Consider the following 25,524-nt stretch of genomic DNA (forward strand, 5'->3'; position numbering starts at 1 on the left):
CTCTGTATTTAAATTATGTGTATTATTTAAAAAATACTCTACTTGTGGTATATGTTGCTGCCAAGTTTCATGTTGGTTTTGACACAGTATCCTTAAATATTTTATAACTTCTTTAATATATCTTTCTGCAGGATTTGCCTGAGGATGTCTGATACTTGTAAAATGAATGTTGATTCCCTTTTTCTCACAAAATGCCCGAAATTTTTGGTTGTTAAAATATGTAGCATTATCTATTATGCAATTTCTAAATGGTCCTATTTCTTCGAAAAATTGATTAATATATAATTTTAATGTTTTAACATTTGTTCTAGAGCAGGGATATAGTTTAATAAATTTTGTATATAAATCAACTATCACTAGTATATGCTTTTTTCCTGTTGGACTGAGAACTAAATTTGAAATAAAATCCATGGAAACTGTATTTAGTTTTTCATATACAACATTAGATTTATATGTGTTCTGGTTTTTGAAATTCTTTTCTTTGTTTAGTTGACATATTGGGCATTGGGTAGTAATTTCTTTTGCTATACTTATGTCATTCTTTGCAAAATAATTGTCCCTAAATAGCATCCATAGCTTTCTTGAACCAATATGCATATAATTGTTATGTAAATTTTTCAATATTTTCTTTGCTAAAGTTCTAGTTATTACATATACTTCTATGCCATTTATTATTTTATAATATACTCCATCTTTCCTAAGGACTTTTTGTTTTTCACTCAAATTGATCTGATCTCTTATAATTTCTTCTTTAGAATATAATCCAGTACTTTCTACTAATTGATTTAATCCAATTTTTATTGTTCGCTGCCCTTTTTGTGATGTATTTTCTAACCTTGATAAAGCATCTGCCACTATATTGGATTTTCCAGAAATGTATTTGATTTCAAAGCAGTATTCACTAAGTATTAGACTCCACCGATGTATTCTACTGTTTCCATATTTGTTATTTAATATAGACGTTAAAGCTTGGTGATCTGTTTCTATTGTAAATTCATTACCCAACAAATAAAATCTTAATTTTGTGACACAGTGTATTATACTTGCTAGTTCTAATTCTGAAACTGAGTAACCCTTTTCATGTGGCTTTGTGATTCTTGAAATGAATTGTATTGGGTATTCGACCCCATCATGTATTTGTAATAATACCCCTGATAATCTCTCTATTGATGCATCTGTTCTTAATATGAATGGCTGTGTATAGTCAGGATAGTATATTTTCAAATTTGACAGAAAAATGTTTTTAATTTCTTGGAATGCTAGTTCTCTTCTCTGATCCCATCTCCATTTTACACCTTTTCTCAGTAGTTCCAGTAATGGAATTTCTTTTATACTTAGATCTGGTATCATCCTTTTATAATAATTAATTATTCCAATAAATCCTCTTAAAGTTCTTAAATTGTGTGGTGTTTTATATTCCTGAATGACTTGTGTCCGTTCTGGATCCATTTCGATTCCCTTAGTGTTAAGTTTATAACCTAGATATATGACTTCTTTTTGAAAAAATGTACATTTTTCTTGATTTATTTTTAGTCCAACTTTGTCTAATCTATTTATTATAATTTTTAGGTGTTTCTCATGATCTTCAGCAGTTTTAGAAAAAATTAATATATCATCAATGTAGTGAATTACAAAATGTTCATATTGATCCAAAATATCATGAAGACATCTACATAGAGCACTGCAAGATGATTGAAGTCCAAATGGTACTACTTTGAATTGATATACTACTCCATCTATCTGAAATCCTGTATACTGTCTACTTTTTCTTTCTAGAGGTATTAACCAGAAACTATGCTGTAAATCGATTTTAGTGAAAAATGACATTCCTGTAATTCTTCCTAATATTCCATCTATACTCATTGGTGCTTCAAATTGCTTTTCAGTAATCTTGTTAATATTCCTTGCATCCAAACATAACCTGATTTCACCTGATCTTTTTCGTACTACTACTATGGGGTTAATAAAATGTGTGTCTGCCTTCTCAATGATTCCATCTTCTAACATATTATTAATTGTTTTGTTTACTTCTTCTCTGTATTTATATGGTATTGGGTATGATTTTGTTTTAAAATCTTTTTCTTCTTTAACTTTTATACTATGGATATAATTTTGTGCAATTCTATTTTCTTTATTGACAAGTCCCTTGTGTTGCTGCAATATGGAAATGACTATTGATTTATATTCTTCAGGGCAATTTAAAACTTTCATCATATCTTCTTCTTTACAAATCACATTATTCTTCAATATGTACTCATTATTCCTTGCTTCCAATTTTACGCACTCCGCCTCGTAGGCATCCATCTGCTTAAAATTTCCATTCCTTAAATATTCTCTACCATTATTCTTTACATTCTCTTGGGACATTCCCCTATCATCAAAATACATTTCTTCTTCATAAACATCATTATTTTCTTTTAATAATATCCTATCAACTCTTATTCCTTCTTCCACCTCATCTTTCTGCATAAATTTAATTATTTGCCCTTCCAAAGTTACCATTTTTTCTTCAAAATCTATCTTTACTTTCTTCTTTTCCAATTCATCATTTCCCATTAATATATCAACACATAAATCCTTGACAATAAATCCTTGCATATTAATTTCTTTATTAAGAATATTAATTTTAAAATTGGCTAGTTTATCAATTTCACCCAACTTCTTATTATTTGCACCAATAATTTTAATTTTTGGAATCTTTATTATATCTGATAGTTTTAATGTATTAAAAATAAAATTCTCCGAGACTAAAGTACTTTCTGAACCAGTATCTATCATAATTTTAATCATTTTATTTTTGGCCAAAGCATTTATATAAATTAAATTAATAGATTCAATAATTTTCTCTTCATCTAAAGAAATAAATTCAGAAGGTTTTTCATAATAGCAATGGCCTAACTTGTAATTCAGAAAGTTTACTGCACAAAATTTTGATTATTAGAATTGTCAGATTGTATCTGACCACTTGGATCTGATGTCCTATGTCTTTCCCTACTATGACTTCTACTCATATTTTCCTGCCTTGTACTACTTCGTTCCCTGTCTTCGCAGCTTCTATTCCTTCGAACACAATTTACCTGTCTGTTATAGTTAGGTCGCTCTGTATTTCTTCTATTGTTAAAATCTTGTTTATTATTATTAGTACTGTTATTAAAATGTTGTCTATTATAACTAGTATTGTTATTAAAATTCTGTCTATTTTGATTACTATTATTATTATTAAAATTTTGTAAACTATCAACATATCTATAATTATTATATGATTGTCTATATTGTTGATTATCATTTCTATTATATTGAAAGTTATTATTGTTTTTTCTGTTATTATTATTACTTGTCATATTGCCTCTTTGTATTCTTTGAATAAAATTAATAAAACTATCTATTGTTTGAATATTTTGTACAGTTACGGTTTGCACAACATCAGCATCAAAATGTCTAGATACATTTAAGACTGTTTCATCCTCTCTAAGTGGTGGTTCTAAATATTTTGCAACTGTTATCAATTTCAATGCATAATCTACCATATTTGATTTTAAATTTTGATTATACTTTCCAAAATATAGAATTTCTCTAAACTTGGCTTGCTCTAATTCACCCCAATAATAATTTAAAAATTTATTTTCAAATGTTTGAAAATTATCTAAATCATTCTCAATACTAGCAAACCAAGTTGCTGCATTGTCATTTAATGTCATTCTAATATAATCTTTAATATCATTAATATTATTCACAAATCTTAATTTATGTTTTAAACTATTTATGTATACTCTAGGATGCAAATTTTTTATATTACCAGAGAATTTAATCCCAGTCTCATTTGTTAAATTTAAGTAAGGTCTTCCTATGTCTCTCATTTGTGAAATATCATCTATTCTCTGTTCCACATTTCTTATTTGATTACTATTTATTTGGATATTTTGTTGTATATCGTCTAATTTTTCTTCTGTGTTTCTCCTGTCTTCGTTAATTTTTACTTCTAAGTTACATTTCTGTAACTCTATTTTCTGTTCTATATCTATTTTATTATCTTGAATAATCCTCTTTACTTCTGTCCTCTCATTGTCTATCCTTTTCTTGTAGTCATTCCGTATACTTTTTATTTCATTTGCTACTTTTTTCTCTGCAGCTTCAAGTTTTTTATCCATTTGTTTTTCCATTTGTTTTACAATTTTATTATTATTATCTTCTATTTTCTTTTCTAATTTTCTATAATTCTCTTCCAATTTCTGTTCCATTTTTTTCATGTCTTCTTTGACTTCTTGTGAATTCTGTTCCATTTTTTGTTCTATTTTTTTCATGTCTTCTTTGACTTCTTTTGAATTCTCTTCCAATTTTTTTATGTCTTCTTTGATTTCTTTTGAATTCTCTTCTATTGTCTTGTTCATCTGCATCATTAATGACATCAAAGCTGCCATATTGACATTTTCCTCTCTTTCTGGATTCATTTCTGCAGTATCTTGTGGAACTTGAACTAAACTCTCCTCTTGTATAGGTTGTGTTTCTACTTCCACATCTTCTTCATTCTTTTTGCTTCTTGTACTTTTTTTTTTGAGACATCTTGAGACTTTACTTGTTCAAATATAATTAAAATTAAAATCTATACTTTTTTCTTTCTAATGAAAATTAATTTAATTATATGAGAGCACTTATCTTCCCAAACTAATTCTTTTAAACAGAGAGCCACCGCGTTGGGTGCCAAATTGTTATGATGTGTTTTTTGTTTGAATGATGAGCAATGAGTATTTTTAATAATATAATATATAGGGTTTTTATCGCGGTTCTCAAAGAATTAGCTTGTAAGTACTTTTTAAAATTATCTTTATTATAACTATTATGAAACACACATATATATCTAACCTAGCCAATGTAAATTTAAAATAAACTATCTTTAAATTGATGTTCTTATAAAACTAATTAAATTCTATAGACAATGTTAGATTTAAACAAACTATCTTCAAAATTGAAATTGTTATGATATTAACTAAATTATATTAACAAAATTTTGTACCTTTCTTTCACTGAATGCCTAAATGAACTGTTTTCCACTATATATATTCTAATCACCACTGAAAGTCTTCGTACTTCGGTTATCCTTGTTTTTTGTGAAATTACTTTTTTCAATCATCAGCTTCTACCAATTTAAGATATAGTTTTCTTCACCAGCATTTATACACCACCAACCAAACCAGCAAACAGCATTTATATTTATTCTTCTTTTCAATATACCAATATCCAATTATTATAAGTTGATTTATACTAATCTCCAACCATAATATAATTTAATTTCTTCCAATATACCTTTTTTTATCTTCAATAATTATTTGTGTATAATTATAAATGTGCATTAAATTATATGCATAATTTTTAATCTTCATTTAACTCACTATATTAAACTATTGGACTATTTGTACTTGATTCACTGACTCTAACTAACTTTCATAATAAACTGCTTGACTTCTGACTAAAAAACTTAAAAACTGCCATCTTGAATCCAAATCACGGGTATTTATATGTTTTTGGATTTCTAGAACCATCTCGTAAGATATCATGTTCTATTTTGTTCTATTAACTACTTGTCTGAATTTTCTGGAACAAACCATTTCGCAAACATGGCCATCTCCGGAGATCCAGAGAATTCCATTCTTTTCTATTAATAATTTTGTTTACATTTAGGCTTTTCAGATCAGAATATATAATTAAATTAGTAACTTAACATTCTAATTTAATAAAATACACATTTCAAACAATATATTATTATAACCCACTTTATATTCGTAAATATTCTTAAACGTCACTTCAGAGTATAAATATCTGTCAATCTCCGAGAGTATTTTTGGTTGCCTAAGCACATGGCTCACTTATATATATTTACAATATTAAAATACAACTTTTTACAATTATTATATGCTAATTTATTAAAAATGCCCTCACATAAATATATTTTTATTAAATTCTCTAGTATATAACTTATTTAAAACAACCAAATATCTAATATTATGTAGTATATAACTTATAAATTATTTTCTATAAACCCTAATCGTCACAATATATATATATATATATATATATATGCGTGTGAATATATATGTATATATATATATATATATATAATATATATATATATATATATATATATATATATATATATATATATATATATATATATATATATATATATATATATATATATATATATATATATATATATATATATATACATAACGAGTTTATTACAGCTGCCGCCGTTTCTCGCAACCTACCTTCCAACGCTTGCGATCGTTCCAGTCATCTACTTGTAGACCCCTATCTTCCATTGTACCTTTTACTTCTTGTCTTCACGATCTTCTTGGTTTTCCCTTTTTCCTGCGGTTGGTGGGGCCATCATTCTCTTTGACCATCGTTGATCATGCATCCTTTCTACATGGCCATACCATTTCAGCCTTTTGCATTCTATAGTTTCCAGGACGTCAATGTCTATGCCCATACGCTCTCTGATTTCAGTATTCCTTACTCTATCTCTTCTAGTGAGTTGGCAACATCTTCTCCAATAATTCATTTCCATTGCTTTTATTTTGGATGCGTCATTTTTATTTATTACCCAAAGCTCTGAACCATATGTAGCAATGCTTTCTATGATACTTTTGTATATCCTAATTTTTGTGTTTCTGGTGATGTGGTTATTCCAAAGTATACTATTTAGTTGACGTATTGCTGTATTTCCTTGACCAATTCTAGTAGCTATTTCTTTTTTATTCCGACCATTCTTTGTAATTTCACACCGATATATTATCAGTATTTTGAATTTGTTTGCTTCCTAGTTCTAAGTGCTTTCCTTTACCTCCCACTACTACGTACTCTGTTTTTGATGGATTAATTGATAAGCCCTACTTAGTATATTCTTCATCTATTTTTCGTAACATGTAGTGGATATCATCTTGATCTTCTGCAAGTATTACTTGGTCATCAGCAAAATGCACGCTGTACAGTGTATGGTCTCCAATTTTAACACCCATAGGTTCACATTTTCTTTTCCAAATATCCAAAACCCCCTCCAAATAAATCTTAAAGAGTGTAGGTGCAATGCAGCAGCCTTGGCGAAGTCCTTTGGTCACTTTTATCTTTTTTGTCACTTTTTGTCCAATCTTTATTACACTCGTCATATCATCGCACAACTCCCTTACAGCATTAATGTAAATCGGTGGAATATTCTTGTCTTCTAGCACCTGCCATAGCTTGGCTAATGTGACACTGTCATACGCTTTTTGAAGATCAATAAATACATGTGTGTCTCCATATTATGTTCCAAACGCTTTTTTATTGTTTGTTTTAGGCAGAACACATTGTCTATACAAGAACGACCAGTACGAAAGCCAATCTGATCTTCAGCGTCTTCCCAGCAATCTTCAATTTGGCTTTTAATTATCTTCCCGTAGACTCTACAGATTGAGTTAGTTACACTAAGCCCTCGGTAGTTCTTACAATCTTTTCTGTCGCCTTTATTTTTGTATAGATTGCGGATATATGCAGTTTTCCATTCTGGGGGTAGCTCTTCTCCTCTCAAGAATAAATTAAAAATATAAGCCAATAGCTGAAATAGTTTGTCAGGGCCCTATTTAATCAGTTCAATGGGTACTCCCCCCGGTCCTGGAGCCTTTCCATTTTTCATAGCGTTGGCGTGTTTTTTAATTTCTTCTGGTGCTATTTCAGTTTCTTCGCGGTAGGAAATATCATATTTTTGGTAGCCAATATCTTGGAATTCTTTTCGATCTTCTGTCAGCATTTGTTCATAATATTCGACCCATAATTCTGGGGCTATTAGAGTTAACCTACTGCATTCTTTTCTATCTGTTCTACTACCTCTAATTATTTTCCAGGCTTCTTTACTTCTTGCTGTACCCATAAAATTTTCTACGTTATCGCAGGCTTTATTCCACATCTCATTTTTGGCTTTATTTACCTCTTTTTTTACTTCTTTGTTTAAGCTGTTGTACTGTTGTCGATAGTAAGGGTCCTTTGTTGCTAGCCATTTGTTATACATATTCTTCTTCTTTCCCACAAGATCTTCTATTTCTTTATTCCACCATTCATTTCTATTTTTTATGCTATCCACTTCTCCAATAGCTTCCATTGCAGCTTCGTCAAGAGCTTTCATAATTTCGTTGTACGTATTAATTGGTGAGGAGTAACAAACATCGTGCAATTTCAGATTCAACCTCATTCGATACAGAAACTGGCTAGACTCATTTTCAAAACGTTGTAGATTGTATCTCTTTGTTGAAGTTAAATCTATTTTATTGTATATGAAATAAAATTGGTGATATTATAATTTAAACACTTTATTAAAATACAATAAAATATATGTGTTTAAGCATATAAACAGAAGATAGTTAAAGTCAAATATTTAATTACCTTAACATATTTATTTCTTTTAGGTTAACCATAGCAATGTTTCAAAAATTGCTACCAGATAACAGCATATTATTGCTTTTGTTTAAATTGTAACCTCTGCATGTCTTTTTATTTATAACCTTTTTAATTATTGTTTTTTCAAACTATAGTTTATTGTTAAGTGTTCGATCAATAGTTTTTATCACTAACAACCTTGATTATCGAGTTTATCAGATTTGATAACCGGATGATAACGGTAGAACTATCACCAACGACTTTGTGAAAGCAAACTATTGTGTGGTAGATAATACATGAATAATTCTTCCAGATTTTTAACTTCTATCTAAAGCAGACTCATTGCAATGGAAATTTTGCAATTAAGTAAAATTGATAAAATACATCTGGATATATGTAACAAAAGGTAACGATATGGTGGTTTTGGCGTACAAAATCCCGATTCCAACGATGAAATCACGCACTATTAAGTTGGTCAATATGTGCAATGGGACGATTTGTATCTCATCATACAACATAGCAATAGCGAATAGAACATTTAATTGTTGTAAGTTTGGCGATGTATCTGTAAACATTCAATGAGTTTATTGAACTCCATCGTTGTCAAAGCGATCCATTTGCACAAAAGTTACTTTATTTTGAGATCCCACTTTTAATTGGTTATTACATTTGGAATACTTTTTTTTTTAAACATTTCAACATGGAAAGCAAAGCAAAGTGTTTTATTATGTGAACAAAGTGACAAATGCTACTAGCGGTTGTTACTGGTGAACGTTTTTGAACAATTTGCTCGGAAACAATAATCACCGGGGTATGACAATGTTTCTGCCTCTCTAAGTCAGATATAAATATTGTTTATGATAATTTCGGCATGTCTTCCATTGAATCCATGTGAACTGTAATACAAGTACAAGCATGACCTGCCAGATAACATTAAATTCGTGTCAGTTCAAGGAATCTCGATCTAGAGGTGAATGACGAGAAACATGACTAGACTTTGTTTTTAATTAAAGACATTTATTACGTCATGTGCAGCAGTTTGTTAGTCAAGTTAGGAATCCCATCCCCAAATCGTAAATTAAGCGACGATTTTGATCGGTGTTGTATCATCTACTGCACAATTCTGCACAATTATTATTATCCAGATTTAGCCATACGACTCACATTCCCTCTAAGTGGAAAATTCGCTCATCCCAGATACCTACGGTATCAAAAGAATTGAGCTCTGGTGGGACTCTTTCCGTGTTATCGAGCCCTAGGTGACTTGGTATACTGGAGTATCTCCCAAAAATTTTCATACACATCTGGATGTTGAAAGAAGTACAGCTTTCTGCATGGTCTTGTAGAGATGTTCATTTAGACCTAGCTTTCCTATGTTTTCTAGGAGGTTCTTCGGAATAACTCCAGTAGTAGAGAGAATAATAGGTATTGTCTGGGTACTTTCCATTCTCCACTGTCTTCGTATTTGAATTTCCAGATCCCTGTATTTGGCGATCTTTTCGTTTTGTTTAATACGAAGATTATTGTTGTTGGGTATCGCCACATCAATTAGTGTTGTTTGTCTCTTTAGTTTATTAACTAGTATGAGATCTGGTCTATTATGTGCCACTGTTTGGTTTGTGAGCACAGTGCGGTCCCAGTATAGCTTGTAGTTATCATTCTCAAGTATACTTTTAGGAACGTATTGATAATATGGGAGATGGTTTGTTTGGAGAAGTCCCAGTTTGATGGCTATCTCTTTATGAAGGATCTTTCCTACTGAGTCGTGCCGTTCCTTATATTCAGTTGCAGCAAATGCCTGGCAACCCCCGGTAATGTGTTGGATGGTTTCTTGAGCTTGACATCCATATGAACATTTGTCATTTTGGACCTGAGGGTCTTTGAAGATATATTTCAGGTAATTTTTTGTTGGTATAACCTGATCCTGAATGGCGAGTAATGAACCTTCTGTTTCAGGGAACAACTTTCCTGATGTCAGCCAATAGTTCGACGCTTTATTGTCGACGTGGTCTTGACTGACCTCATTAGGATGTCGCCCGTGAAGAGGTTTACCCATCCAGGTGCGCATTTTTTCGTCCTTAGTAAGATGGTTTATGCGCATTTCTGGTTCCCTCAGTTAGATCGGTGTTGTATCATCTACTGCACAAATCGCGCGATGTAGAGTACATGTCTCAGCCTGCACCTGAAAATAAGTTCTTAAATTAGTAATGTGTTTTTCTAGTTGCTCACTTATATCCATAAGTCCTCGTCCTCCTAAATACCGCGGTAATGTCGTTCTTTCTACTGCACTTCGAGGATGGTGTTTTTGTGCCTTTGTGAGGTGTGTTCGTACTTTTCGCTGAAGATTTTCTATATCCGTTTTTGTCCACTTAACAATACCAAACGAGTAGCTAAGCGCGGAACATGCATAGGTGTTTAGTGCCTTAAACAAATTTTTACTATTAAGGTGTGAACGAAGCAGCTGTTTTACCCTTCGTATAAACTCAGTTGTTATCTCAGTTTTCATTTGCTTATGGTCAATCTTTCGCGCATGCTTTATTCCTAGGTATTTATACAATTATACATATCATTTTCACTTATGGCCTCGATGTTCTGGCCGTTTTGCATATCGAATCCGCCGGGCTGAACCTTTCCTTTGATTATATTTAAGACACGGCACTTGTCAAGACCGAAGTGCATACTAATATCATTAGAGAAATTTTCTACTGTTGTTAGCATCTGATCTAAGTGGCTTCGCGTGGAAGCTAATAGCTTTAAATCATCCATATATAATAGATGATTAAGCTCCGTAACAACAGTAGTGTTATTTTTGATGCTAAAACCTGTGTCAGTTGAGTTCAGTATCTGGGATAGGGGGTTCATAATATTATTATCCAGATTTAGCCATACGGCTCACACTCCCTCTAAGGGGAAAATTCACTCATCCCAGATACCTACGGTATCAAAAGGATTGAGCTCTGGTGGGACTCTTTCCATGTTATCGAGTCCTAGGTGACTTGGTAGTATCCAGATTTAGCCATACGGCTCACATTTCCTCTAAGGGGAAAATTCACTCACCCCAGATACCTACGGTATCAAAAGGATTATTTTATTATTATTATTATTAATATTAGTCGATCGGATAGCCAAGCGGGCTGGGCGGCTGGCTTCTCCTTCGCTTCAATACGAGAGATGTCAGTTCAATCCCCAGCTCGGTGTACAGAAAACAAAAAGGCTAACGCAGCAGTTTAAAATTCTAAATGAATCTGCGGCTTAGTCTAGAATATGCTGGTATCTGATCGGCCTATGGTGGAGCAGTACGGCAAGAGATAAGGGCTTGCGGCTCGGTGATACTCCTCCATAGATCCCTACCGGAAGGGCGTGTGCCGCCTAAATACCGGGTATATATATATTATTAATATTTTATAACAAATAAGGGCAGAGGAGCGAGTTCGTATTATGCCCAAAAAACAAAAAAAGATATCATTATAAAACTAATACCAGTTATAAAGTTAAGTAAAGTTAAACGATTAAGTATCATACAAAAATTGTGAAAAAATAAATAAATAATGCGGTCCGAAAATAACATAATCCTATGAATAAAATAAAGCGCTATCAAGTTTATTTTTAAAAATGTTAACACTAGTTGCCGATATGGTGTCTTGATCCAAATTGTTCCAGATATTAAATATTCTATTTGGCAAGAAGTTCACACTGGACCTTGCAGTAGTTTGTTCTCTTTTTAATTTGTAACGATGAAATCTTAATCTTTCGTCTTGATTTAAAGTGAATATGGTGATTAAGTTGCCAAATTATGTTTTAACATACGAAAGGACATAATTAGAATTAGATTAATGAAACTAACTGATGAATTTTTTAAACTTTCTTTCTGCCGAATAGTTGTATAAGCTGTTACTGGCCAAATCACATTTGGTCGACTAAAAGATTAATTTTAGTAGCAAAGAGCAAGGATATAGATGACTTAAACTTAATAATTTAAAGTAAAATCTTTGGCCTCTGCATTCCTTCAAATGTATTGACTGTGTAACAAATAAAGACATGTGTTTAGCTTACTAGTGCACAATTTACAACTAAAGATTGGCTAGGTCGTCATCCTAATTTTAAATCTGAACCAACTAAAACTATGTAACGGAATGCATTTGATGGTGTGAAAAATTGAATAAGGAATACTTAAAGGAAAATTTAAGGATTGGGAAAATATCACTCCGAGAATTTTGATTGTACCAACCAATATGGCGTTCGCATTTAATACAATTTAATATCCGATTCATTTTTCTTGCATCATGACGATAAACAAATGACAAAGGCAATAATTTGAAGGATTGTGGCCTTAATATAGAAAATATTTGTTATTTTTATTGTATATAATATGTTTATGTGTAGACAAATTATTCACTTTTTTCGTTCCCGCGACTGGCAACACAACGAAAAATATAGTATTTAACAAGGTCCTTCAATGAAAATAATCGACACAAGTGCAACCCATTCAAAATGATTACTTTAGGACCACTTTAAATTAGCTGCTTTTTCAATTGTTATTAAACTTAATTAATTTAATCTTAAAATTAGTAGAACTCAGGTAATAATGTAACAGAACATTTATTGATTCTAAAGCGGTACAAAGAGTCAGGTAACCGGTAACGGTTGTATCCCAAATTTACAACTAATTTTCGTTAAATTATTTATTTGCCATCCTTTTTAATTTTACATTGCTTAAAAGATTTTATAACATTTTGGTACTTAAAAAAGTTTATTATAAACGAACAAGTTTTTAAAAACAATTTATGTTCATATATGCCCACTGGGTTAATTTGCAAATTGTTAGCAAGCAATAAAAACTGCTCAAAAAATAATCGTACAAAATATAATACTTACCTTAAAATAATTTAAAATTTAACACTAAATTAAGGCTTTGTTTATAGCGAAAAGAAAATTGCTGGATGATATCACAGGCAATTTTCCGGGAGGGCAATTAACGGCTATAATGGGGCCTTCAGGTGCTGGAAAAACAGTTCTAATGAATATATTAACAGGATATTCGTGAGTATTATTTATAAGTGCTGCTAGTTTTTATATTTTCTTTGAATTTTCTCTGCCAATTCCAATATATAATTATTTATGTGTTTAAGCTTTTAATATTTAAACTTTCAGTTTATCCTTTTTACATATTTACATAAGTATACAAACTCATATATTTTTTTGTATAATAAAACTTAGCACTGAACCAAATCGGAATTTATCCTGAACGATAATCTAAAATAGAGAATAAAAAAATTCAAAGTTATTTTGTCAAGAGCTACCACCTACTTATAACGCTACCATCATCCTTTTTATCTTTTTTTTTATTCTGATTAATAGGCACGGTGCCTGCTTAATCTTTTGTATCTTCTAAAGGACATTTTGTTTAGCGTTACTCAATGCTTCTTTATCTTATAGACGTTTTTTCTCATGATATTTTTACTATTCCATTAGTTAAAATTCCATCATTAGTCCAGTTGTCAGAGATTTGGTCTATAAAAACAAAAGAATTCGCTAGATGAATTTTGCTAAGAATTCTTATTTTGTGACCTCCAAAAAAACCCATAAGAAAGTTTGCCACTTCTACCACAGGCTTCTCCCTAAAACCTCCTCTCATAGGAAGAAAACAGAAAACATCGATTTGCCAAGAATCTGTACGCCGTAGACAAAAATGTTTTTAACAAAAAATGTAGCTGATATAATTTTAAACAAAAAGTTTATGAGCTCTTTTGATGTGGAATAAATCTTTCTCTAAGTAACAACACTTAAAGCGGCTGACGATTGGGAATGTGTTGCGCGCGCACAATCAATTTTTTAAATAAAATTTGTATCAATTTGACAAATAACAAATAAAGTCAATTTCTTCTTCTTATAGTGCATTGGCGAATTATCTTAAGGACAGACGTCTGTCTTTTGCGGCATGCAAAAGATCGCCAGTGCTATTTATGCCTGTCCAGTTCTTTATGTTCCGTAGTCACGACATTTGTTTGCGATCTACTGCTCTCTTGCCTTCAATCTTTCCCTGGATGATTAGTTAGAACATTCTTCGCAACGTCCACATTTCGAAGGAATCCAACTTATTAATGGAAGGTGGTCTTAACGTCCATGTTTCCATGCCGTATAACAATATCGACCATACATAGCATTTAACCATCCTGTAGCGGAGATTGAAGGAAAGATTGCGGTTACATAGTAGAGGTTTAAATTTGATAAAAGCTTATCTTGCTTGTTCGGTACGGTATTTTATTTCTTGTTAAGTATCTCATTGATCATTCATCATCATTCCCAAGTATTTAAATGTTTTCACTTGATCGATTGGAGGATTATCTACTTGCAGTTAAAAAAAATAAATGTATCGTGATCAGTAAAGAGCCGCGTAGATGCAAACTAGTAATAGACGGCAAAATTGTAGAACAAGTAATTAAATTCAATTACCTAAGAGTAGAGATCACTAGTGACGAAAATATAAGAACAGAGACCACAAGGCAAGCATCAAAAGCGGCAAGAGTAAGTGGTTGCCTCCGAGAAACCATATGGAGAAACAAATATCTGACCACCGAAAGCAAAATGAAAATATACAAGACAACAGTAAGACAAATCCTAACATATGCAGCGGAAACAAGGACCGATACAAAAAAGACGAAACAACAAATCAACAATATCAAAATAAAAGTATTAAGATCAATAGCGGGCATATCATTAAGAGACAGCCAAACCAACAGAAGTATACGCGAACAATGCAAAATTCAAAATATTAACAGGTGGATAAAAACAAGAAAAAAAACTGGAACGAACATCTAAACCGAATGGGACCAGATAGATTAGCGAACATCTGTAAAAACAACAAGCCGTATAGCAGAAGACCCGTTGGAAGGCCGCCAAAAAGGTAGACAGATAATGTACAGTCAACGACGACTGAAACAAAATAAGAGGCAGACAAACAGGAGTAATCCTAGTCGCACGAAGAAGAAGAAGACAGTTGTATTCTTAAAAGTGCGTTTTTTCTAAGTGCCATGCATTTAGTTTTTCCAGCATGCATCTTCAAGGCATATATTTTTTCTATGGTGTATATTTTATTTAACATCAACTGCATACCATGTTCGTTGTCTGTTATTATCGCGGTATCGGCGTAACGAATGTTATTTATCGGGAACCCGTTTACTTTTATTCCACACTCAGACCCTTCCAGTGTCTCTGCAAAAATGTTGTCCACATAGAGATTGAGGAGCATAGGAGACAAAATACACACCTGTCGCATCCCTCTTAAAATTTCAAATTCTTCTGTGTTGGTTGATTTGTTCAGTCTCACTCGTGCTTTTTGATTCCAATAGAGACTCTGGATAACTTTTATATCTTTCTCGTCCATTTTAGCGTTGTGTAGCATTTTTATCCTTGCGTCATGTTTACGGTGTCTAACGCTTTTTCATAATCGAGGAATGTTATGACTATATTCTTTCGTTGATCCATGCAGTTTTGTACAAGCGTATTCAAGCAAAAAGCTACTTCACGTGTATCCAGTCCGCTCTTGTGTCTCACCGCTTAGATCTTCCAGCTTTCTGAACATTTTTGTGTAAAGAATACGAAGTAACACCTTAAGCAAATAGCTTATTAAACTTATCAGTCTGTGGTCTTTGCATTTTGTCGCTCTTTGTGATTTAGGGATCATTATAAAGGTTGAATAAAGCCAATCCGTTGGAATGTGGCCGGTGTTATACATGGCATTGAAAATTGTTACCAGGATGTCGATGTTATCATCTTCCAACAGTTTTATGGCTTCCCTAGTAATTCCATCCGGTCCAGGGACCTTGCCTAGTTTTGTTACTTTTATAGCGTATTCCGCCTCGGCGCGAATAATGGGAGGGCCGGATAAATTTTGCGTGGGTAAGTTAGTAGTTGGCAGATTCGGTCTATTATCCGCAAAGAGGGACGAAGCATAGTTTGCCCAGATTTTAGATGGTTTTTTCTGGGTATAAACGTAGTTTCCTTGATCATTCTTCAGTCGAGTTTCATGGTGTTTTTTGTATATACTCGAAATTTCTTTGACCTTTTTATGTAATCCAAAGCTGTCTCCCTTTTCTTGTAGTGATTCCAATTCTTCACATCGTTATTTCATCCAGCTTTCCTTTGCGTTTTTAATTCTTGCCCTTATCGTACGTTAGATTTACTTGATTCTGATGTATTTTGTACTGTCTACGTTGCTCCATTAGATCAAGTATCTCTTCCGTCATCCACTCGTTTTTGTGATTTCTTTTTGTTTTACTTGCGACTACTTCGTTAGCCTCGACTATAGCTATTTTTATTGTCTCACAGGTTTCCTGTATGCAATTTCCTTGTATGCTTCTTAAGTTCTCGTTGATATGCTTACTGTATGTAGATCTAAGCTCTTCATCTCTCATTAATTCTGTAGTGCTTATGTATTTTTTATTAGATGGCTTTTCAACCTTTGCCAATCGAAGCCTTACATTCGCGATTAGGGGGTTGTGGTCAGACGAAATGTCCGCACCAGGGTAAGTGGCCACTCTTTTTATATAGTTGCGGAATCTTTTGTTTATCAAGTTGTAATTAATTTGATTTCGTATCATATGACCTGGACGATCTCCTGGTGCTCGCCATGTATACAATCTTCTTGGTGGGAGTTGATACCACTTATTGGATGTGACAAAATCGTGGTCATTACAAAATTCAATTAGTAACTCTCGTCGCTCATTTTTGTTACCCAGACCGAAATCACCGACCGGATTACCACATCTACCCCTACCGACTTTTGCATTAAAATCGTCCATTATGATATTGATATCGTTTTTCTTTGTAACCTTTAATGCTTCCTTTATGTCTTTATAGAAATCTAAAACTTCAGTTTCCGGTGTATCAGATGTGGGTGCGTAAACTTGGATTAGATTTATATTAATAGGTTGACTAACTAACTTCACTATGATTACTCTGTTTGAAACGGGTATGTAATCTATAACAGACATCGCAATTCTATTATTAAGCACTATTGCAACTCCGTGCCTCTGGTAATTATCTGTGGCATCGCTACCGGAATAGTACACTGTAAAGTTGTCTTTGTGAGAAATACCCGAGCCAGATCACCTCAATTCACTTACACCCATTGTTTTCACTTCTAGTGGCCGTATTTCTTTGAGCAGGTTATGTAACGTTCCTCGGATGCATAAACTATTGACATTCCATATCGCTACGTAATCAATAACATCTTAAAGTCGAATCCGGGGGATTTTTAGCACCCTCGGACCATCTAAGGTCTGCCCGTGTCAGTTTCTATAAGATGTTAAATAAATGAACATGGCGCTTTTATTATTTTTTACAATTCTCATGGGATTATTCTTAGCGTCTTAAAAAAATAATATAAAATTTCAATCTTAAGTTTTGCCAATAAATACGAGGCATTTGAAATACGCCGAAAAACGCTAAATTTAAGCTTCTAAATTGCTTTCACAAAGACTACATTCAGTGAAAATTGTTAGCTAAATTTGTTTAGTTTCTAAAAATGTACTTGTCCTATTGAAAAAAAAGCAGTTTTAACTGTTTTAGGTCGTTTGTACTGTCAGAGTTTAAATTCAGTATTTTTTAGGCATATTTCCAGTGCCTCATATTTGTTACCAGAATTCAACATCAAAATTTAATGTTATGTAATATGTTTTAAATATTAGGCTTTATTAATAAAAATTGACCCGTCAATGGAGGCTATAAATTTTATTGTCAAGTATTGTAAAATTCAAAAACTGCATACGAAATTTATTTTTTCCACCTTTTTTTTATTTTTCATTTTCATTTTGATTTCATTTTGATTTTTAAGAAAATTGATTTCGCGCGTAAATCACATTCAAAACCGTCGGTTAGTACTGTTTCTGAGAGAAAAGTTTACTCTACACGAAAAGTGCAAATAAACATTTTTGTATAAAATTATCTAAGCTACATTTCTGTTGAAACAGTTTTTTTTCACGGCGAACAGACTCTTCGTAAATCGATTTTTGGTTTTAGTGGAAGCCCCAGGAGTAAGAACGGCAAATTTTTTGCGTCTTTTTTGGGGTCCCAATATTCTCAGTGAAATTTAGCTTGTTCTTATGATTTTTGGAGGTTCAGCGGTATTTTCATCTCCGACGATTGGAACATATTTTTACTCATGCATTAATCAGATTCTGTTACATTCTCTTTTAAATGTTTCCACTTCTTTCTTTATAATGTAAAGTTTTATCATTATTCTTCTTAGTGTTCATCGTAGTATTTTTCTTATTCTCGTATCTTGTTTCTATTATTTTTTCATAATTCTATATGGTCTTTATTATTTTAACTTGTGTATTTTGCTACATTATTTTGAATTCCTAATAATTACTTTAAAATTAGTAGTGAAGCATACGACTTTTGTTTTATGTTATTATTGAGAAAAATACAAAATTTAAGCAAATAATTATATTATTCTAGGACCACGGGCATACTGGGTGAAGTTCTAGTTAATGATGAAGAAAGAAACAATGTTTCTTTTAGGAAACAGTCGTGTTATATAATGCAAAATGATGATCTCCAACCTTTACTAACGGTGTTAGAATCCATGAAAGTGGCTGCTGATTTAATGCTTTCTACCTCTAAGACTGACAAAGATAATAAGGTAAATTATTGTAATTATCATTTTATATTTATATGCGAACTTGACAGCTAATGTAATCTATTTCATCAGTTTTTGTTATATGTTGAACATTTATTTATTGTATACAAATTTGTTTTCAAAATTTCAGCAATCTTTGCCCTCGTTCATTTCTTTCGCCATATCCATACTTACCCATTGCTACTTTTGCATCATCTTGTTTGAACATTATTTTCGCATTAAAGTCGCCCATAATTATTGTGTAATATGCTGGTGTGGCATGAAACGCTGTTTTTAGGTTATAAAATTCTTTAGTTTCTTTATTCGAGTTGCTAGTCTTTGCAGCCTATGTCTGGATTACCTTAAGGTTATCTCTTCTATTTAGTTTGAAGATGAAATATACAATCCTTTTTTTTAAATAATCGGAAATAATTGTTGCTTCATGTTTCATAATATTTGTGGACATGTCAAAATTGTTCTCATTTATAAAAAAAGTTTTCTAAATGCCGGATAGGCTTGACATATTTGTAACTACGACAACAGAGAATCAAATTACAGCCAGAGAACTGATCTTGTAAGAAATCCAACATGAGCCCTTGAGTATCGGTCAAAGGCTAATAGCTAGGGAAATTTGAACTGTAGAACTAATCTGGGACATACTCAAACTCCGGGCCTGTTAGTATTGGTCAATGGTAAACTATTCCTAGAATTCAAGCTGGAATACTGATCTAGTACGAGCTCTCAACCCTGGTCTTTGAGTATTGAATAAAGATCAATCAGTCCTTCCCGTTGGCGACTAAGCATTGGTTGGTCGTTTTCCGATCCTTAAGTGAGATGTAGCGCCATTCAGAAACAGTATCACTTAAAGCCATGTCATTATAATGTCTGTTGTCATCCATGCCTTTTTATTGGAGACCTATTCAAAAGACAACTTATCAATATGTACCCCCTTACAGCATCAATAATTTTTACCCTTATCTACGGTAAGTGGTTGCCTCTATCCACCTTCCATATTTACACAAAACAAAACTACTATTCGTTTTTTTGCAGTTTTTCTTCTAGGAGCATATATATTTGTTGGCAACGCACGATAGTAGATAACTGCCTCTTCTGCATTAAACCCATCCTCTGGTTTAAAATAGCAAATAGCTTTTTTCCAAGGCTTGGAATATACTGTAGGCATATGTATATAACACTAGGTATCAAACAAAATTTTGACTGTTAAATAAAAATGTGGCTACAATTACTCACTTTGGAGTTCTTGCACTAATAACCGCATCAACGAGCAGTGGATGGGTTCAAATTGTAAACTACATACATAAGAATGGCCAAAATATATGATAAATGTATAAAAGAACGATTCTCCCTTAAGATTTGGTGTCTCTCTTGTCCTTTAAATTGATTCCTCTGAGCTAAACCGTTCTTTACTAGTACATTCAATAACTTCACTCCAAATTCTCTTACTTGTAAATGCTTATTTCTAAATTACAATACCCCATTGTAGTGGGGTTTTAACCCGGTACGTCAGTTGTCGCAATATATCGTATTTTATTTATTTGAAATATTGTAAAAAAAATTTTAAAGTTTATTTATATATTAGTTTAACACTTAACACTTAAAAACACAATTTTAGATAAAATCCATTTTGGAATCCGTCAGCCTTTGGAATATGAAACACACCAGAACAGATGCACTATCTGGAGGACAGAAGAAACGTCTTTCTGTAGCATTAGAGTTGCTTAGAGATCCACAAGTTATGTTTTTTGATGAACCTACTAGGTACTTAGTTTTATCGTTTTTCTTTACTGTGTACTGTGATTGACAGCCCCTTGGTTTAACTTATTAATTATTTGTTTGTTTGTTTTAGTGGTTTGGATAGTTTAAATTCAATTCGTCTTGTTAAGTTGCTGAAAAAAATGTCTAAAAGTGGCAAAACCATTATTTGTACAATTCACCAACCGAGTGCTACGATATTTAACATGTTCGATCACCTGTATGTTGTATCAAGTGGTAAATGTATTTACCAGGGATCACCGGATAATCTCTTACCCTATTTTGAAGATTTCAACTTGATTTGCCCTACTCAACACAATCCAGCGGACTTCTGTAAGTATGTCTCTTATTTAGCTGATATTTCCTATATATGTATATATATATATATATATATATATATATATATATATATATATATATATATATATATATGTATATATATATATATATATATATATATATATATATATTAATATAATCACATTATATTATAATTACATCAGAGCAAAACATTCTATCATCAACACGGCAGTGATTTAGGTCTTTTTTTCTTACATGTGTTGTTAGGCCCAGAGTTAGATAGATATTTTTTGTAGATGTTGTTAGATATTTTTTAGTTTATTGGCATTTTAAAGTATTACAGTACATTTCGCTTTACCCATAAGTGTATGTATTTTAATTAATTGACTTTTCGTTTTTGTTTATGTGGCACATTTCGGAAAATAGTCTTTTTTATAGCTATTTTCTATATTCAATTTCTCGACATCTGATAAATTAAATGTGGGTCCTGTTGTAATGGAATGATGTACTACTTCATAAGAATTTTTATTTGTTTTGCAATCATTTTGTGCTGCTTTATTCTTTGTTTTAACCATTGAATGTTTACCCTATATACTGCCCATATCATTTGAGAGAAAAAGGTTGGTAAATGAGATAACTCTGATTTAGGAGTGGTGTCTGATCTTTAAGCTTCGAGAATAAACTGTAATTGGCTATTGGTATATTTAGTTATTTGATTTTGGAAATTCCACTCAGTAGTTTGATTATATTGTTAGTTAAGCCATTTACCTTGGTTATTATTTTGTAAATAACGAAATCTGTTGATCTATTGCGTTGGTCTTTCACATTGCTCATTGTTCTTACAAAAGAATTTAAAAATATTAAAACAACATATTTTTGAATAACAGCTGTTCTGGTACATTCTCAAGTAACTAATTTTTAACTCAGACTTATATGACGGGCAATCTGATAACTATAGGCAACTTTATAATTATTTGATGTTTCGAATTATGTAAACTGCTTTGACTTATGTCCCTACGTAAGCTATGTTTTTCAAATTTCTTTACCAGAATCGTTTTCTACCTTGTCATTACAGTTACCAACTGTTATGACCACATAGTGTATTGTCAATGGCCTTTTTTAGTTGTTAATATAAACCCGACTACAAAAAATTGTGTAGCTCATAAATTTCTGCAATTGTGGAGGAATTTACCATGACAAAGAGAGACGAACCAGTTCATTATAGAACATTCGCCAAAATTTTAAAGATAAGAAAACAGTCAAAGCCATAGTAGGTCTGCTAACTGGGTACTGTGCGCTGAATGGGCAGTTGAAGCTGATGGAACTGGTAGATTATGACCTATGCAGATTCTGTGACCTAGAAGAAAAAACAGCAGAGAACATTTCATGTCAGTATGACAGGAGGTCTACTTGTTCGTGGTCTACCTTTTCTACGTCTTCACTGTGGCATTCAGTCTAGTATCTGCGGCAATTAATCTTTTCTTATTCTCTGAACGTAACCGTACCACTTTAGTTGTTTGTATTTTATGTCATCAGTCATTATGTTTCCAATGCCCAGAAATATGTAAATATTCTTATTGCAAACTTTTTATTGGCGTGATCGTATTTTGATCTTTTTTCTTCTAAAGTATCCTGAATGTCTTTGTCACACCAATAGAGTGTTTGTTTGATTTTGTTTTCTGTATAGACATAGATATTTCTTCGCTGCTAGTGTAAACAATCTTTTATGCAAGCATAGTGCTTTTTCGTATTATTGAAATGTTTCTTTGCAAACGCGTGGTCTAATCTTCGTCTTTATAACTAATTTCCTTTGAGTAATTACTATTTAAATATAAATAAGCCACAATTAAAGGTTAAAGTACGTTTATTGACGTTTCAATTTCCCCTTCGGAAATCTTTCTCAAAATATAAACATTAGTAAATTAAACAAACTTTGTTTTTTTTTGTTACTTGGTGAAAAATTCTTCTAATAATTTAATTTTATCTGACTCATTTATATTGACAATTCAGACATACGTTATAAATTTTAAAGTAGACGACTTTAAAATGATATTACCAATATTGTTGAGTTGCGTTCCTGGGACGACTTTACTTGTAAGATAGTTCACTCGATTACATGAAATCAACTTTAACTTAAGAATATCCGTCAGAAAAAATCATAGCATGTAATTCGTCTTTAAAAAGACAAACACTTGCCATGATGACAGTAAAAATCTCCTGTTAGTGATTCCATAGTAAATTATGAGGGAAAAACCAGGAAAAAAACCTAATAATACTATCCCGACATGGTAAGTATTTGGTCGTGCATTTAGTTTATTTTCAATAAACACCAAATTCTGATTTTATATGTTTGTTATTTAAAAACATAAATGATGTATTCTCTATATGTTACCGACTTACTAATACTGGTAATTTCCTATTAATAACTTCCTCTTTTAATATGGGTAACCAGATCCTACTACATTCTGCCGAGGAATTTGCGACACAATTGGTCTCATTTAGCATAATTAGAGCCGCTTCTTTGATTTTTCTCTTTTTACCATCCGTTTCTTTTAGGACTATATTTGAATCATTCCATTGAATCCTCAGAACAATATTAATGTCCTTTGCTCTTTTTTCAGAGGTGTCTGTATTTTCTAAGGATAATTGTTCTTAAAAATTTGTTGTCACTACCGCATTTTGCTACTCTGCATGCTCGCTCTTTCCCTATTTTTAATTTTGTTTTTTGGTTCGTAGTTACATCATCATCATCAATCAGCCAATCGCGTCCACTGCTGGACATAGACCTCCTTCAGTTCTTACCAATGTTCTCTACACTGGACCGCTTGTAGCCAATTTCCCGCTACACGTTTTATATCATCGGTCCATCTAGTCCTCGGCTTCTTTTATAGTTTCTGGTCCTCCATTCCATAATACGTCTTGTCCGCCGTCCATCTTGTGTTCTGGCTAAGTGACCTGCCCAGTTCCACTTAAGCGTCGTGGTTCTTTCATAGTTACATACTTGATGATATTTCTGAGCATTTGTTGGGGTGCATTGAGTATCTACACAGCAGGCAGTACCATTCAGCTGTCAAGCCCAAATAAAGGCAATGAGTTGTAACGATAGGCCAGCTTCCTGCCCTATGAAACAACACATTTGTTAAAAAATAGAAACAGAAAATTAAAGTTGCTTTACAGAAAAACAGAAAATAATTTTAGGCACTTGGAATATACAAGGAATATTGACTAAAATAAATGAAGTCTCCTTCGAAACGAAGAAACAGTTGACCTCTTCTATAGACAAAAGACAAAAGGTACGACAGAGAGTAGATAACGTCACTTATAGACGCTTTATAGAAAATTCATAGCAACATACGACCCTACCAACGAACAAATTGTTTAAGCTTTATCTTATAACTAATTCAATTCTATTTTTCTTTTTTTTTTAACGTTTTTGTCCCATCTTAGTATTGTTCTTTTTTTCTTTTTACCTTCACGAAAGGTTTATATCTTAAACCATACAAATGTTTTAATATAGGTACGTTTAATTTCCCACACGCAGATATTGGCTGTGATTAAAAAAATAGTGTTGTATAAATTTCACTAATATAAGTTTCAGGTTTAATTTAATTATTATTCTAATAAAATCATTTTTAGTATTGGAAGTAGTTTCAGGAGATTATGGGGATTTTACAGATGCTCTCTCAACTAAGTCGAATAATGGAATCAATGAAAGTTATGTGAAATTAAGTGCTAGTACAATGAAACTAAATTCAGTAAAAGGTAAATAGTTATTCATATTAGTAAAATTATTCATACAGTTCTGCATATGTATGACTTACTTGTAATACTATTAATAAAATCTATCTATCTACAACTTTTTACAGTAGTTAACTTTATTCACCTAAAAACTAAAACAGCAGTTATAATTAATTTATGAAAAATTTAAAAATAAATAGTGTCAGTATCATTTATACAAATTGAACTACTTGGACGTTATCATCATACATTAAAAGCAAACTGGTGATTGTTAAGGTTGTATATTCGCCAAAATAAACAGTATTGAAAAGAAATATAATATTTATGACTGTTTTAAATAATTATTATATTAATGAATCTATTAAGCAACAGTGATTACTGCAGTCGCTGAAAATTTGTTATTATCTTTTTCGTAGTTCTTCAATATTTACTGACGAATATTCTGACTTAAATACGAACTTTTTCAACGTTCCTCATTTGTACACATAAAAGAAGTCAGATCAGGTAAGAAAAATTGAAAAATTCAAACGTTTGTTCAATGAGAAATTATGTTTTCAAAATATCAGTGAAATATGAAGCTAATGGCTATACGATACGGAAAAAAATATAGTTTTATTACATAATTAGCAAGAAATACTAACAGAGACATTAATATTTCTCCTTCTTCTTCTTACTTACTTCTTCTT

General features: G+C 31.9%; 1 protein-coding gene across 1 annotated transcript in view; it reads left to right on the forward strand.

The window, feature by feature from the left end:
• The window catches only part of LOC140434445 (ATP-binding cassette subfamily G member 4-like), a 67,124-nt gene that overhangs the window by 22,351 nt on the left and 19,249 nt on the right, over positions 1 to 25,524 (forward strand). The window contains exons 3-7 of the mRNA XM_072522708.1: positions 13,329 to 13,446; positions 18,868 to 19,051; positions 20,661 to 20,806; positions 20,895 to 21,133; positions 24,737 to 24,862. Coding sequence (XP_072378809.1) covers positions 13,329 to 13,446; positions 18,868 to 19,051; positions 20,661 to 20,806; positions 20,895 to 21,133; positions 24,737 to 24,862 — 813 coding nt within the window. The remainder of the gene's footprint in view (positions 1 to 13,328; positions 13,447 to 18,867; positions 19,052 to 20,660; positions 20,807 to 20,894; positions 21,134 to 24,736; positions 24,863 to 25,524) is intronic.

This window comes from Diabrotica undecimpunctata, chromosome 2 (assembly GCF_040954645.1).
Source record: "Diabrotica undecimpunctata isolate CICGRU chromosome 2, icDiaUnde3, whole genome shotgun sequence".
Lineage (NCBI taxonomy): Eukaryota > Metazoa > Arthropoda > Insecta > Coleoptera > Chrysomelidae > Diabrotica > Diabrotica undecimpunctata.